Raw genomic sequence first — 17,636 nt, 5'->3', positions numbered from 1 at the left:
CCCGAAAACAGAGATTTTCAGAAATGGTCTCCAAAGTGAATAAATCTGAAAACACCTAATATCCGTTGCAGTATGTACGGGGTAACCGGAGCTTTTTAAAACCGCTGTCATGACACGCCGGAACAAATGGCAGCAGCGCAGCATTTCATTGTTTTCTTCTTCTTATTCTTATTATTATTGCTACCTTATTGTTTAGAGCATACAATCATCACAGCGATATTTGATTCTGCGCTTCACAGAACCTAACAATTTCAGAACAGACAGCAAGGAGACTGAAACCAGAAGAGTTAGAAATGTTCTCACCAAATACTTCGACCCATAGCTTACTGAATAAATAAGTATACTCACTTTGCCCTGTTTTCTGTCCTTGCTTGTATGAAGTTAAGGCAGGAAACACCCTCCGTCACCTCCAGTTTAAATTCCATGCGGAATATTTTGAAGAATCAAGAGCCAAGAACCAAGGTAGTTTACCTATTTATGCAAGTACTTCTCTGACAATAAATGTGTAACAACCTCGTGTAACGTTGTATGGAAATACAAGATAACACTGATGCAGTCATGTTTTATACATTTAACAAGGTGCTTTATTAATGCAACAGAGTTAGTCAGTTTTTCAATGTTCGTCGTAAGCCGGGTCATACTGTCCGTGAATTCCCTGTCGGTTGCCTCCATATGCTCCAGTATTTGTTTTTTTTTGGTTTTAAGTCCTCCTGCGCTACAGCCAAGAGCAATTCCTTTTAAGTTTTTCTACTCTGTAACTGGACAAACGCGCACCAATTATACCATTTCCTCTTCACTTGTTTTCTGTGTGTCCTGCGCATGCCCAGTAGGAGGAGATTCGCCCAAATATCCGTCTAATGTGGACAGAGATACTTTGAAAAATGCTTAGTGTGGATGCCTGTCATTTTTACTTGAAACCGGCATTTTCAGAATTATCCAGCGTAGTGTGGACGTAGCCTCAGTCACTGAGTACAAATGAAAATCATCAACAAAACATTCTTGGCTTAGTTGAATTATTGCAAAGCATCAGCACCGTTATACAATTAAACATATTATATTCAATAAAAGTTAATTTCTTGTTTCTCCAAATTCCTACATTATACAAGTAGTCTAAAATTATAGTTGTGATCAGCTTCAAGCAGTCTATTATAGCCAAAAAAAAACTCCAAGGAAAGCAACCCTTTTGAAAAAATTTGCTGTCCAGTGTTTTTAGCATCTGTAGTGTCTTAGAAAAATAGAGGGCTGTGGGTGACCCAAGGTAATTTCTAAAGTAAGTACGTGTTCGGCACAGCATTGTGGGCCGAAGGGTCTGTATTGTGTTGTAGGTTTTCTGTGTTTCTTTGGTATTTTAGAATTTTCAATATGAAGTAAGTAGTGGAAGGAACAATTTACTTCATAAATAAATACTGTATCCTTAATATTGTTTTGGTATCTTTCTGCAGTTCATTTGTATTTACTTACTGAAGTAGCTCACTGACAACTGGTGTATATAAAGACAGGGAAGGGAAATTGCAGTAGTGTTTTTTCAAAAGGAATTTCTAACTTTTGTTGACCTCCCTCTGCTCTTACAAGGATGGGCATTGACAGTTAAACCTGTGCAGAATTGCTAATGGACTTCTGCAGATGCTATTTTGGAAGTCCAGTGTAACAAGACTTCCCCTTTTTAGACTTCCTTTCTTACAGGGAAGGTGTTTGCCATTGAGTTCAAAGTCTTATGGATATAATTTCCTTACAAGTTTACATTCCGTTTGATTTGCTCTGTCATGTTTGTACTTTTTGTGTCATAATATAGAATTATTCAGAGAATTGCTTATATAAATAGTTTGATTTGAAGGTGGTTATGTTCTATAAAACAATTACATAATTGAAAAAAAATTGAGCATATAGCATCATTGTATTTGAAAGGACTTTTTCACATTTATTTTATTTACAAGAAATTAAATTCTGTGTTGTTCAGCACACTTGGTGACACCTTGTGGATTCCTCATTAAAACTACCAGATGATAGCACGTGACAATTGTAAAAGCGATGGTATAATCCAGGATAAAGATCTCAATCTGCCTGGACTACTGCAACAGATGTGCTAAACCATTCATCTACCTAGTCCCTTTGTCCTGCACCTGGACCATAGCCATCTATATAGCTCCCATTCATGTACCGATCCAAATTTCTCTTAAATGTTCAAATTGAACCCACATCTTCCACTTGGACTGACAGCTCGTTCCACATTCTCACCATCCTGTAAGTGAAGAAATTCCCCTTCATGTTCCTCATAAACATTCCACCTTTCACCCTGAACCCATGACCTTTAGTTGTAGTTTCACCCAACCGTGGCGGAAAAAAGCCTGTTAGCATTTACCCTATCAGTACCTCATATAATTTTGTATACCTTAATCTAATCTCCACTCCCATTCCAGGCAATAAAGTCCTAACCTATTCACCCTTTCCATATAACATTAGTCCCCAAATTTGGACAAAGTCCTTGCAAATTTTCTCAGCACTCCTTCAATCCTATTTACCTCTTTCCTGTAGTTAGGTGACCAAAAACTGCACACAATACTCCAAGTTAGGCCTCATCAATGTCTTATTCAATTTCAACGTAATATCCCATTTCCTGGACTCAGTACAATGATAAATGAAGGCCATTGTGCCAAAAACTTTCTCTATAACCCTATCTACTCTATCCACTTTGAAGGAATTATGGATCTGTATTCCCAGATCCCTCTTTTCTATGGCACTGCTCATGAACATAATGCAGACTGAGAGGATGTACATGTAAAGGTAGAATTCAAATGAGTTTGAAGAGTTTCCTGAAAGCACGAACGAGAAAACTTTATATACTAAAATGAATCATGCTTGATTTGACTTGAAAATTGGGCAAAATTTCTTATGTTCTCTGATATGAGTCACAACTTGGATTTCAGATGAAGGATAACGTTCAACCTGCTCTGGCCTTCAGGTTGAAGTAAGCTTGGTGGTAATCATCGTCGCAAAAATTAAGTGGTCTGAAGTGTCTGGTTTAACTGATTTGGTTTTGTTTGTAGATGAAGGTAAGGATTCTTCAGTCTTATGTAAATGATCTTGGTGACCAAAACAAAGTCTTGGTTCAGACAATCGAAGATCTTGAAAAAGAAGCAAATGAAAAGATTGCGAATCTGGATACCAGACTGCGGAGAGATGACCAACTATTAACTGTAAGATTACACGTATATTCTTATTTCTTAGCCTTTGAAATTCAGGTCTGATAATTTGAAAATGCTTGGTGGGCTCTGTTGAAGTAATTGATGCTTGATCCTTGGTTATTGTAGTCTGGGTAATGTTACTGGGTAGAATGTGAATGATTCCTTTAAACATAGATAGACATGTACAAAATATCCATCCCATAGCAGTTTGAACTTTCAGACCAACAATTTCTATTCTTACCCCTAATATAATACCAAACATTTCACATTTTGATGCTTTCTTGGGAACAAAGCATTGCAGTGGGTGGTGAGGGTAGCAGAGCGGGTTATTGGCACAGCATTACCCTCCCTCAGAGACATTTATACTGGCAGACTTCAAAAGAAGGCTACTTTTATTTCCAAGGATCCCACTCATCCTGGACATCACCTGTTTTCCCCTCTACCTTCTGGGAAGAGATACAGAGCATTAAGGACGAAAACAAAGAGTCTCCTTAACAGCTTCTACCCACAAGCAGTGAAATGTATAACACCCCCTTCTCTTCTCCTGCCCCCCTCCTAAGACGGCGGCAGCTAAATGCACCACACTTTCAGGAATGGCAGGTGTGCAATAGTCCTACCCCCCCATCCATATATTATTAATTTTGGACTGCACTCCTGAGGTTTTAGAGTTTATTTTATATGTATATTCTTTGTCATGCTGCAAAACGTTGAGCTGCTAAACTATGTTTCATTGCTCCACAACAATGACAATAAAGATCTTCTTCTTCTTCTTCTTCTTCTTAATTTGTTCATGCTAAGCACTGGAGCTAATAAATTGCTCAAACTTCATAAAACCTGTATAATTTCTTTGCCTTTAGTTTCACAGATTTCTGTCTGAAAGTGATGTGTTGAACATTGCTGGTCTTGGATTTAATGTACTTAATTCTATATCTGGTTTGAAAATAATTGCACATAAAATAACTATTCCACTGAGTCCAATAATCATTTTTTGTGTATGGGGTAGTTGGTGCAGAAGAGAGTGACTAACATATTACTATTTCCAATTTGTCTATGCTTGGATACTGTGGTTTTCATTGAAGAAACATTAGCTGAGGGGAATAAGCTGCTTTTTAGTTGGAGTATTTAAAACTTATAGAAGGAAAACTAGAAGCCATTCAGATACATATACGCCAAAAATTCCACGTGTGCTTTACATTTTCTTACATTTTTTACTAACCTGAAGTCCTTTCTTAAGTTCCTGATAAAGAAGGACCTTATGTTTTGTAAAGTAATTGACAACTATTCTTTTGAGGATTGGAAAGTTTATTGGGAACTTTTTTTGGAGATTGGAGATGACATTTGAAAATAAATTTGTCAAAAACAAGTTTACGGATCAGATGCAGGCGTTGTTTCAAAGGTTTGTAGAAAGAGTCTATAGTTTTCCCTTGTGTATCTACTATTTCCTACAGATAAGATATGATCTGAAATATGCTGAAGACAAGGAAAACAAATACATTCAGGGCTTTCAAAAAGGTAACGGATAGGCACTGAGGGGAAAAATAATTTACAGGCCAATGGCGTATGAGCAAAGGTATGACCCTGTGAGAATTATTAATTGAGGCACAAGTGTGAGCTCAGTGAGCAGAATGCTCTCCTGTGTTGCAATAATTCAGTGATTCTGCATCTGGTATCCTGAATATTATAGAAAGCAATTTTATATTATTGACAAGAACATATTTAAGATAATATGGCTGACTTTAAGGAGGGTGTCAAGGTCTTAGAGAATGTGGAAGCATTTGCTGTTGGAAAGATTTTTTTAAGTGAAATAATTGATAAGCATTGCTAATGAGTCACTTATTAGTATTTGAATTTACGCCAGTAGTGGTGTTGGAACTGCAAACACGAGGAAATCTGCAGATGCTGGAATTTCAAGCAACACACATAAAAGTTGCTGGTGAACGCAGCAGGCCAGGCAGCATCTCTAGGAAGAGGTACAGTCCACGTTTCGGGCCGAGACCCTTCGTCAGGACTAACTGAAAGAAGAGCTAGTAAGAGATTTGAAAGTGGAAGGGGGAAAGGGAGATCCAAAATGATAGGAGAAGACAGGAGGGGGAGGGATGGAGCCAAGAGCTGGACAGTTGATTGGCAAAAGGGATATGAGAGGATCATGGGATAGGAGGCCTAGGGAGAAAGAAAAGGGGGATGGGGGGAAGCCCAGAGGATGAGCAAGGGGTATAGTGAGAGGGACGGAGGGAGAAAAAGGAGAGAGAGAAAAAGAATGTGTGTATATAAATAAATAAATAACGGACGGGGTACGAGGGGGAGGTGGGGCATTAATGGAAGTTTGAGAAGTGAATGTTCATGCCATCAGGCTGGAGGCTACCCAGACGGAATATAAGGTGGAGTTCCTCCAACCGGAGTGTGGCTTCATCTTTACAGTAGAGGAGGCGGTGGATAGACATATCAGAATGGGAATGGGATGTGGAATTAAAATGTGTGGCCACTGGGAGATCCTGCTTTCTCTGGTGGACAGAGCGTAGGTGTTCGGCGAAACTATCTCCCAGTCTGCGTCGGGTCTCGCCAATATATAGAAGGCCGCATCGGGAGCACCGGACGCAGTATATCACCCCAGCCGACTCACAGATGAAGTGTCGCCTCACCTGGAAGGACTGTCTGGGGCCCTGGTGGTGGAACTGAATGGTAGAAGCTTTTAAAAGAAAACTAGATAAATATTTGTAAAATAAACAAGTTTGATAATACACTGCTTTAGTTCTGCATATGATTATTTTCTTAATAATGGACGGGCTGTGTCAGGGCATTGAGGTTGTTAGTCTATTTTATACAAATCATCAAATGCAGATACAAAACTATAAACATTAATCAAAAAGATTAACGGAATACTTGCTTTGATTAGTTCCCATCTGAAATGTTGTATTTGTTTTGGGTTTGGGACCCTAAGAAATTAAATGGTCTTCAAAGAATGCAAAGATCTGTGATTGTGTTGTTAATATCTAAATATTGTTAACATTGGTATACTTCCCTTCAGAATGGTGCTCGGGATCTTTATCATTTATGTGGTAAAAGGTTACGTGGTAAACCCACTTAAAACCAGATGTTTAACATTTCACTTGAAATAGGGTGTGTCTCTTGGTGTTCATGTCAGTAGGTTTTCAGTGGGTCTACCAGATTACCTTTCAACGTTACATGAATTAACATTGCTGCTGCAATCAAGATGTAGATCCCTGCCCTACTGCTTACGTATGTTAGTATACTATTTCTGCTAGGTTGGAAGACTAGTAATTAAGGTATATATTGCAATGGACAGGTATTTGAGATTCCTGTTTCAGCAAAGCAAACTTCTTAATTGGCCAAACATCTTAATTTCCATTCCCAGACCGTTATGTTGGTCGATTGCCATCTCTTTTGCCAAGAGGAAGTCACCATCAGTGGAGGGGCAATACCTTGTATTCCATCTGGGTAGTCTCCAGCCTGGTGGTGTGAATATTGATCTGTCCTTTCAGTAAATTTTCTTTCTCCCCTCCTCCCCTCTTCTTCTGTTCCCTTTTATCTCCTCTGACCTGCTTATTACTTCCTTCTGGATCTCTTCTTCCTTTCCTTTCTCCTATTATCCACTCTCCTCTCCTATCAGATTCCTTCTTCTCCAACCCTTTGCAACATACACAGATACTGAAGGAACTCAGCGGGTCGGGCAGCATCTATGGAAAGGAATAAACCATCGATGTTTTCAGATGAAACCCTTCATCCAGACTGGGAAAAAAAGATGAGAAGTCAGAGTAAGAAAGTGGGGGAGAGGAAGAAAAAGTACTAGGTGATTGGTGAAAGTGGGAGGAGGAAGTGGTGAAGTAAACAGCTGGGAAGTTGATTGGTGAAAATGATAAAAGGCTGGAGGATGGGAAATCTGATACGAGAGGGTAGAAGACCATGGAAGAAGAGGAAGGAGGAGGGGCACCAGAGGGAAGTGATGGGTAGGTAAGGAGAAAAGTGAAAGAGGAAAACAGGAATGGGGCAGTTACTGGAAGTTTGAGAAATTGATGTTCATGCCATCAGGTTGGAGGCTATCCAGATGGAATATGGGGTATTGTTTCTCTCACCTGAGTGTGGCCCCATCGCGACAGAAGAAGAGGCCATGGAGGAATGGGAATGGGAAGTAGAATTGAGATGGGTGGCTACCGGGAGATCCTGCTTTTTCTGGTGGACAGAGTGTAGGTGCTCAGTGAAGCAGTTTCTCAACCTACATCAGGTCTCACCGATACACAGGAGGCCACACCAGGAGCACCGGATGCAGTAGGTGACCCCAACGGACTCTGGTGAAGTGTCGCCTCACATGGAAGAACTGTTTAGCGTCGTGAATGATGGAGGAGGTGTAGGGGCAGGTGTAGCACTTGTTCTGCTTGCCAGGAAGGAGATCAGTAGGGAAAGTTGATGGATACAGGAGTCGCACAGGGAGTGATCACTGTAGAAAGTGAAAGTTGGGGGGCGGGGGGAGGGAAAGATGTGCATGGTGGTGGGATCCCATTGAAGATGGTGGAAGTTAGGAGAATTATGTTCTGGATGCGGAGACTAATTGGGTTGTAGGCAAGGACAAGAGGAACCCTATCCCTGGTCTTGCAACAGAAGGGTGGGATGAGGGCAGATGTGTGCAAAATGTAAGAGATGCAGGTGATGGCAACGTGGGTGGTGGAGGAAGGAAAGCCCTTTTCTTTGAAGGAGGAGGACATCTCTTACTTCTGGAATGAAAAGCCTCATCCTGAGAGCAGATGTGGCGAAGACGGAGAAACTGAGAGAAGGGTATGGCATTTTTAGAAGTGACATAGTAGGAAGAGGAATTGTTCACCTGGCTGTGAGAATCAGTGGTTTTATAAAAGATATCGGTCAATAGACTGTCAATAGAGATAGAGAAATCGAGAAAGGGGTGTCAGAAATGGACCAAGAGTTTTATCTTTCCCACCCAGCTGGCTTCACCTATCACTTTCTAGCTAGCCTCCTTCTCCTCCCTCAACTGGCGACTTCCTCTTTCTACGTTTGTATTTCCATAAGACATAGGAGCAGAATTAGGCCATTCAGCCCATTAATTATGCTCCGCTATTCCATCATGACTGATCCCGGATCCCACTCAACCCTGTACACCTGCCTTCTCGCCATATCCTTTGATGCCATGACTGATCAGAAAATGTTCAACTTCTGCCTTATATATACGCATGGACTTTGCCTCTACCACAGCGTATGGCAGAGCATTCCACAGATTTACAACTCTCTGGCCTCTCTGGCTAAAGAAATTCCTCCTTACCTCTGTTCTAAAGGGTTGCCCCTCAATTTTGAGGCTGCGTCCTCTAATTCTGGATAACCCCACCACAGGAAAGATTCTCTCCACATCTACCCTATCCAGACCTTTCAACATTGAATAGGTTTCAATGAGATTCCACCCCCCCCAACATTCTTCAAAATTTCAGTGAGTACAGGCCTAAAGCTGCCAAATGCTCCTTATATGTTAACCCCTTCATTCCCGAAATCATCCTCGTGAACCTTCTCTGGATTCTCTTTAATGATAATACATCCTTTCTGAGATATAGGGCCCAAAAATGTTGACAACACACTGAGCCTTTATAAGACAGTATTATCTCCTTGCTTTTATATTCTTTTCCCCTTGGAGTAAACGTCAACATTGCATTTATCTTCTCTACCACAGACTCAACTTCTGGGAGTCTTGAACGAGGACTCCTAAGTCCCTCTGCACCTCTGATGTTTGAACCTTCTCCCCATTTAGATAATAGTCTGCACTATTGTTCCTTTTACCAAAATGCATTATCATACATTTCCTAACACTGTATTCCATCTGCCACTTTTTTGCCCATTCTTCCAATTTGACTTAAGTCCTGCTGCAATCGCATTGCTTCCTCAGCACTACCTACACCCTCCGTCTATCTCTCTATTATCTGCAAACTTTGCACAAAACTATCAATTCCATTATTGACAAGCAATGTGAAAAGCAGCAGTTCCCATACTGACCCCTGAGGAACACCACTAGTCACCAGGAGCTAACCAGAAAAGGCCCCTTTATTTCCACACCCTGCCTCCTGCCTGTCAGCCGTTCCTCTATCCATGTCAGTATCTTTCTTGTAACGCCATAGGATTTTATCTTGTTAAGCAGCCTCGTGTGTGGCACCTTATTAAACGCATTCTGAAAATCCAAGTAAGTGACATCCACTGCCTCTCCTTTGTCTACCCTGCTTGTTACTTTCTCAAAGAACTCTTAACAGATTAGGACATACATGGTAAATGGTAGGGCATTGAAGAATGTAGTAGAACAGAGGGATCTAGGAATAATGGTGCATAGTTCCCTGAAGGTGAAATCTCATGTGGATAGGGTGGTGAAGAAAGCTTTTGGTATGCTGGCCTTTATAAATCAGAGCATTGAGTATAGGAGTTGGGATGTAATGTTGAAATTGTATATGGCATTGGTGAGGCCAAATTTGGAGTATTGTGTACAGTTTTGGTCACCGAATTATAGGAAAGATATCAACAAAATAGAGAGAGTACAAAGAAGATTTACTAGAATGTTACCTGGGTTTCATCACCCAAGTTACAGAGAAAGGTTGAACAAGTTGGGGTCTTTATTCTTTGGAATGTAGAAGGTTGAGGGGGGACTTAATAGAGGTATTTAAAATTCTGAGGGGGATAGATAGAGTTGACGTGGATAGGCTTTTTCCATTGAGAGTGGGGGAGATTCAAACAAGAGGACATGAGTTGAGAGTTAAAGGGCAAAAGTTTAGGGGTAACATGAGGGGGAACTGTGTGGTAGCTGTGTGGAACGAGCTTCCAGCAGAAGTGGTTGAGGCAGGTTTGATGTTGTCGTTGAAAGTTAAATTGGACAACTATATGGACAGGAAAGGAATGGAGGGTTATGGGCTGAGTGCAGGTTGGTGGGACTAGGTGTGAAGAAGAGGTCGGCCCGGACTAGAAGGGCCAAGATAGCCTGTTTCTGTGCTGTAATTGTTATATGGTTATTTGTCAGGCAAGATTTTGTTTGACAGAAAACATGCTGACTTTGACTCATTTTATCATTGGTCTCCAAGTACTTCAAAACCTCATTGTTAATAATATACTCCTCCACTTTCCCAACCACTGAGGTTAGGCTAACCGGCCTGTAATTTCCTTTCTTTTGCCTTCCTTCCTTTTTAAAGAGTTGTAATCTTCCAGTCCTCTGGGACCATGCCAGAATCAAGTGATTCTTGACCAATGCATCTGTTATCTCTTCAACAACCTCTCTCAGAAGTCTGGGATGTAGTCCATCTGGCCCAGGTGACTTATCTACCTTAGGACCTACGAGTATGCCTAGCACTTTTTCCTTTGTAAAATCTATGGCACTCACAGACCTCTGGCACACTGCTAGTGTCTTCCACAGTGATGACAGATGCAAAGTACCCATTAAGTTCATTTGCCACTTCTTTGTCCCCTATTACTATCTCAGCTGCATCATTTTCCTGTGGTCCAATATCAACTCTTACCTCCCTTTTACACTTTAAATAACAGGGGAAAAAAAACTTTAAGTATCCTGCTTTATTTCAGAAAAAATCTTCTGGTATTCTGCTTTATTTCAGTCCTGAAGAAGGGTCTCTCCCTGAAGCGTTGAATATTTGTTCATTTCCATAGATGCTGCCTGATCTACTGAGTTCTTCCAGTGTTTTGTGTGTGATACTAAAATACGGTTTACAATATTTTTTATTTGACAGGAACAACAATTAAAATGGGAAGCATCCAAAGAAGAAATTGATCACCTACGTGGAGAAAACATGAATGTAAAAATTGATCTCAGCACTCTGGTTTGTGCTATACAGCAAGCTGAAAAATCACAAAAATTTGATGTAGGTGATCTCTTTTTTATAATACCCTTAGTGCATAAATATGTACAGTGCATAGTTCTTTATTTTAATACCTCTTTGCTTTTGCTATCTAGAGTTGTTATTATTGCCCTGTACAATCCTGGTAGTTCAGTAATCTTTCAGCCTCAAATATTTAGCTACTTTTCACTGATTTATATTTTGATCATCTGCCTCAGCTGTTCTGTGGCATTCATGACTGAAAGGTGGTATTTCAGCCACCTTTGGCCACTTCAGCCACTATGGAGTCTCAACCTTTGGCTAATTAAGTGCTTAGCCGGCTTTCAAGTGGAGGGTCTGCACATATGCATTCACTTAAATTGGGTATACAGCCAATGCATGTGATTTTTGTTTTGGTCTTACCCCAAAATACATTATTTCATATTCATTCCCATAATAATTTCTGGCGACTGAAATCCATTTCCACTAAGTGCTCCTTGATATTCTGAAGACTTTTTGTTCGCATTGTCAATTTGTCAAACCTAATGCTATTGTATTGTTATCATAATATTGTATACCAAGAACAAACATAAATTTCCATAATAACTTTTGGGGTATACTCCCAGTCATCTTTGCCTCCAATTTAAGGAAGTTTACAGTATTTCATCTGACTATTCCTTTCTAAACCTTTCATTATTTCACTTTTATTACCTTCTCAATACTAACAATATTCCAAAGCATTAAATGTCCATTTACACCCCTCGGTTTTGTACCTTCCTTGGAATGAACCTAAAGTCCCTGACCTTCTAGCAACGGTACTTTTAATATAACAGCAACTAAGAATGGACCACTTGCCCTCACTCCTTCCTTCCCTTCCAGCCTCCACCACCAAAGCAGCTCCACCATTCAAAGATAATGTCTGATCTCATTGTAACCTCAACACCATTGCAATCATCCAATGCTCCCAATGACCTTTTGTTCTCATTAGCTCTCCCACTTTTCAACAGCACCTTTAGGAATTTACCTAGTATGCCTTTTCATAACTATTCAAAAATGCTATTTCCACTGCCTTTTGAGAAAGGCAATTCTAAAGATTCACAGCCCTCTTGAGAGAAAAAAATTCAGTTGATCTGTCTAAAACAGCCAGTTCTTATTTTCTTAAACTGTGACCTCTGGTTCTAGGTTTCTCGAAAGAGAAAATATTCTTTTCACATACACTGTGAAGATCCTGAGGATCTTGTGCATAGTCAATTCCTCTTGTTCTTCTAAACATTGGCAGATTTGAATCTAACCTTACCAAACTTTCCCACGCCAGGTATCAGTCTAAGTTACTTCCAGGACATCCTCTTTTTAAATAAGGAGATCTGTCCTAAACATTGAAAATAAAACCTTCCTATTTTTGCATGAACTTGTTCTGTAGCTTGTTAAATCTGTTTAACGAGTTATGAGCCCATGGTATTGCAGGAAATACTTTACCGTGGATAAAGCAATGGCTGATTGGCAGGAGGCAAAATGTGGGAATAAATGGAGACTTTTCTGGTTGAAAAAGTGACCAGTGGTGTTCCACAGGGGTCTGTGTTTGGCATCGATTCTTTTTATGTTATATGTCAATGATTTGGATGACGGAATTGAAAGCTTTGTTGCAGCTTGATACGTAGCTAGGTGGAACAGAATGAACTATGGACATTTCAGTCTGAAGGGTCTCAGCCTGAAATATTGCCTGTTTACTCTTTTCCATAGTGCTGCCCGACCTGCTGAGTTCCTTCAGCATTTTGTGTGTGTTGCTAGGATTTCCAGCATCTGCAGATTTTCTTGTGTTTGTGAGGACAGCTAATTACCTGCTGTACTTTTATAATTGCTTTCGTGAGTCATGAAGAAATACACTCGGATCCCACAGCATCTTAGAACTCTGCAATGTATCACCACGTAGATAATATAGTAAAACCCCATTAATTGGATGCTCTTGGAATTCTGGTGGTGGCAGACTGTCAATTTTAACGGACTGTTGGATGTTAATCCAATTAATACTCCAACACACATTTTCTATTTGCACTTTTTTAAAAAAGACTTAAATAAGAAAGATTGGTATAATGTTTTCCAGTACATTCAGTAAGTTTAAAGGAACTGCAGGAAATAAGTCTGCAGTGAGATTAAAGGGAATGTAGGAATAGTGCCCCATTGAGACATAGAGTCACAGAACAGTACAGCACAGAAACAGGCCCTTCAGCCTATCTAGTCTGTGCTGACCCATTACCCAGCCTAGTTCCATTGATCTGTACCAGAACCAAAAACCACCGTACTCCCATCCATGTATCTATCCAAATTTCAACCCCACATCCACCAGTTGCCCTGGCAGCTCGTTCCACTAAGTTCAAGTTCAAGCTCTGGAACCTGGGCCTTAGCACTCAGATCTGCAGCTGGATCTTCAACTTCCTCACAGACAGGACCCAGGCTGTAAAAATAGGAGATAAGCTCTCCTGTACAATCACTCTGAGCACCGGTGTCCCACAAGGCTGTGTACTCAGCCTCCTGCTGTACTCACTGTACACCCATGATTGTGTAGCCAAGTTTCCATCAAACTCAAAGTATAAGTTTACTGATGACACAACAATCATAGGCCGTATTTCGGGTAATGATGAGTTTGAGTACAGAGAGGAAATTAAGAACCTGGTGGCATGGTGCAAAGGCAATAACCTATCCCTCAATGTCAGCAAGACGAAGGAATTGGTTGTTGACTTCAGAAGGAGTAACGGACCGCACGACCCAATTTACATTGGTGGTGTGCAAGTGGAACAGATCAAAAGCTTTAAGGTCCTCGGGGTCAATATCACAAATGACCTGACTTGGTCCAACCAAGCAGAGTTCACTGCCAAGAAGGCCCACCAGTGCCTTTACTTCCTGAGAAAACTAAAGAAATTTGTCCTGTCCCCTAAAATCCTACTAATTTTTATAGATGCACCGTAGAAAGCTTTCTTCTAGGGTGCATCACAACCTGGTATGGAAGTTGTCCTGTCCAAGACCGAAAGAAGCTGCAGAAGATCGTGAACACGGCGCAGCACATCACACAAACCAATCTTCCGTCCGTGGACTCACTTTACACCGCACGCTGTCGGAGCAGTGCTGCCAGGATAATCAAGGACACGACCCACCCAGCCAACACACTTTTCGTCCCTCTTCCCTCCGGGAGAAGGCTCAGGAGCTTGAAGACTCGTACGGTCAGATTTGGGAACAGCTTCTTTCCAACTGTGATAAGACTGCTGAACGGATCTGGGCCATACCCTCCAAATATCCGGACCTGCCTCTCAGTTTTTTTGCACTACCTTACTTCCCATTTTTCTATTTTCTATTTATGATTTATAATTTAAATTTTTAATATTTACTAATTTTAACTTTTTAATATTTTTAATATTTAGTATTTGTAATCCAGGGAGTGCGAAGCGCGGAGTCAAATATTGCTGTGATGATAGTACGTTCTAGTATCAATTGTTTGGCGACAATGAAGTATGAAGTATAAAGTTTATTGTCATCGACTGTACATATAGAGTCATAGAGAAGTACAGCACAGAAACAGGCCCTTTGACCCATCTAGCCCATGCCAAAATATTTAAGCTACCTACTCACATCAATCTGTACTGGGACCATCGCCCTCCATATCCCTACTATCCATGCACCTATCCAATCTTCTCTTAAACATTGAAATTGAACTTGCATGCACCATTTGTGCTGGCAGCTCATTCCATACTCTCACGACCCTCAGTGAAAAAATTTCCCCTCATGTTCCCTTTAAAGTTCTCATCTTTCACCCTTAACCAATGACCTCTGTTTGTAATCCCATTCTATCTCAGTGGAAAAATCTGCTTGTACTTACCCTATCCATACCCCTCATAATTTTGTATACCTCTATCAAATCTCCTCTCAATCTTCTACACTCTTAGGAATGCAGTCCTAATTTATTTAGTCTTTCCTTATAGCTTAAGTCTTCCACATTGGGCAACATCCTTGTAAATTTTCTCTGGACTCTTTCAACCTTGCTTACATCTTCCCAGTGGGTGGGTGACTAACACTGCACACAATACTCCAAATTAGGCCTCACCAACTTCAACATCAATTACAACTTCAACATAACATCCCATCTTCTGTACTCAATACATTGATTTATGAGGTCAAAGGGCCGAAAGCCTTCTTTACGACGCTATCTACCTGTGATGCCACTTTCAATAAATTATGTAACCGTATTCCCAGATCCCTTTGTTCTACCACACTCCTCAGTGCCTTACCATCTACTGTGTAAGTCCTGGTTGGTCCTACCAAAGTGCAAAACCTCGCATTTGTCTGCATTAAATTCCATCTGTCAGCTTTCTGCCCATTTTTCTAGCTGAGGCAGATCCCTCTGCAAGCCGTGGTAGCCTTTCTCACTGTCCATTGCACCCCCAATTTTGGTGTCATCTGCAAATTTTGCTGATCCGATTAACTACATTATCATCCAGATCTAGATGACAAGCAACAAAGCACATCACTAGTCCCAGGCATCCAGTCAGAGAGGCAACCCTCTACTACCACTCTCTGGCTTCTCCCATAAAGCCAATGTCTAATCCTATTTACTATCTCATCCTGAATGACAAGCGACTGAACCTTATTGACCAACCTCCCATGTGGGACCTTGTCAAATATATACAACCAAATGAAACAACATTCCTTCAGGCCACAGTGCACCCACATAACATATATCACTCACAACACGTAAACCAAAATTTTATACTCCAAATAAGTTAATTAAATATAATTCAAAATGCATGTTGTAAAGTGCAGAACAGTTAAACAGTAAAGAGCCTGCTGTCCTAGAAATGAGTCCTTGATAGTGGCAGGGTTTTCATTAGCCTCACAGCCTCAGGGAAAAAGCTGTCTGGCAATCCTAGTCCTGACCCTATTTACTACCTCATCTTGAATGCCAAGTGACAACATTTTTGGCCTACCTACTATATGGGACCTTGTCAAAGACCTTGTTCAAGTCCATGTAGGCAGCACCCACTGCCTTGCCCTGATCAACTTTCCTGGTAACTTCTTTGAAAAACTCTTATCAGATTGGACAGACATGACTTACCATGCACAAAGCCATGTTAACTAACCCTAATCAGTCCCTGTCTATCCAAATATTTATATAAGTGGTCCCTTAGAATACCTTCCAGTAACTTTCCCACCACTAACATCGGGCTCACTGGCATATAATTTCTTGGCTTAGTTTTAGAGCCTTTCACAAACAACGCAACAGCTATAGCTATCCTCCAATCCTTCGGCATCTCACTCATAGCCAAGGATATTTTAAGTATCTCCGCTAGGGCCCCTGCAATTTCTGCAGTAGCCTCCCACAGGGTCTAAGGGAATGCATTGTCAAGCCCTGGAGATTTATCCACCCTTATTTGCTTTAAGAAAGTAAATACCTCCTCCTCTATAAATCTGTATACGGTACATGACCTTGCTGCTGCATTGCCTCGCGACAAAATACAGATGGAAAAAATCCACTTGCAGTCTACCCCATCTCTGTCAGCTCCATTGATAGATTAGCACTCAGATCTTCCAGAAGACCAATTTTGTCTCTTGCTATCATTTTGCTCTTAATATACCTGTAGAATCCCTTGGGATTCTTGTCTGCTAAAGCAAGTTCATGCCTTCTTTTCGCTGTACTAATTTCCTCCTTAAGTGTTCTCTTGCATTTCTTATGCTCAAGTACTTCATTTGTTCCTGCTTGCCTAGACCTGCCATGCATGTCCATCTTTTTGTTAACCAGGGCCTCAATATCTATTGAAAACATTGGTTCCTTAAAACTGTTACCCTTGCCTGTTTATTCTGAAAGGAATTTGCAAACTCTGTATTGTCAACATTTCACTTTTGAAATCCTCCCATTTACCAAGTACTTTGCCAGAAAACAACCTGTCCCAATCCGCACATGCAGATCCTTTCTGATACCAGAAAAATTGGCCTTTCTCCAATTTAGAATCTCAACCCAAGGACCAGACCTATCATTTTCCAGTATGCTTCTCTAAATCCTGCGGAGTTCTGGGTGGTCAATAATATAATGCCATTAACATGGTCATGCCTTTCTTATTCCTCAGTTCTATCCATGAAGTCTCATTAGACGAACTCTCCAGTCTGTCCTGACTGATCATTGTTGTGACATTTTCCTTGACTAGTAATGCCACCCCTGTCCTTGTAATCCCTCCCACTCTATCTCATCAAAAACAATGGAACTCTGGAACATTAAGCTGTCAGTCACAGGCCGTCGGCAACCAAGAGTCACTAAGGGCCACAATGTCATAATTCCACATGCTGATCCATGCCCCTGCCTTTCCTTTAATACTCCTTGCATTGAAATATATGCAGCTCAAAATATTAGTCCCACCATGCTTGAGCTCTTGATTCCTGATTTTATATGTAGACTTAACATTTTTTTCCACAACTGTTCCATTATTTGTTTTGGCACTCAGGTTCCTATCCCATTGCAATTCTCATTTAAAGTTTTAAAAGAATAAGAGAACAACGTCCCAAACTAATCTAGTTTTAAAAGATACGGGAACAATGAATTTTGTGTGTTAAATGGAACAATACCCAGAAAGCCAAATGGTGAACTACTGGGATTCAG

At 40.7% G+C, this 17,636-nt stretch overlaps 1 protein-coding gene across 12 annotated transcripts in view; it reads left to right on the top strand.

The window, feature by feature from the left end:
* LOC140195234 (uncharacterized) overlaps window positions 1–17,636 on the top strand; it is a 665,367-nt gene that overhangs the window by 13,153 nt on the left and 634,578 nt on the right. For 10 of the 12 annotated variants that reach the window (XM_072253281.1, XM_072253262.1, XM_072253321.1 and 7 more), the window contains exons 2-3: window positions 3,045–3,194; window positions 10,913–11,044. The exons of 1 other annotated variant lie outside the window; for it this stretch is intronic. In XM_072253281.1, coding sequence (XP_072109382.1) covers window positions 3,045–3,194; window positions 10,913–11,044 — 282 coding nt within the window. The remainder of the gene's footprint in view (window positions 1–3,044; window positions 3,195–10,912; window positions 11,045–17,636) is intronic. One more of the 12 variants, XM_072253298.1, reaches the window with a different exon arrangement.

This window comes from Mobula birostris, chromosome 1, assembly GCF_030028105.1.
Source record: "Mobula birostris isolate sMobBir1 chromosome 1, sMobBir1.hap1, whole genome shotgun sequence".
In the NCBI taxonomy this organism is placed as follows: domain Eukaryota; kingdom Metazoa; phylum Chordata; class Chondrichthyes; order Myliobatiformes; family Myliobatidae; genus Mobula; species Mobula birostris.
This window is presented reverse-complemented; position numbering and strand designations above follow the sequence as displayed.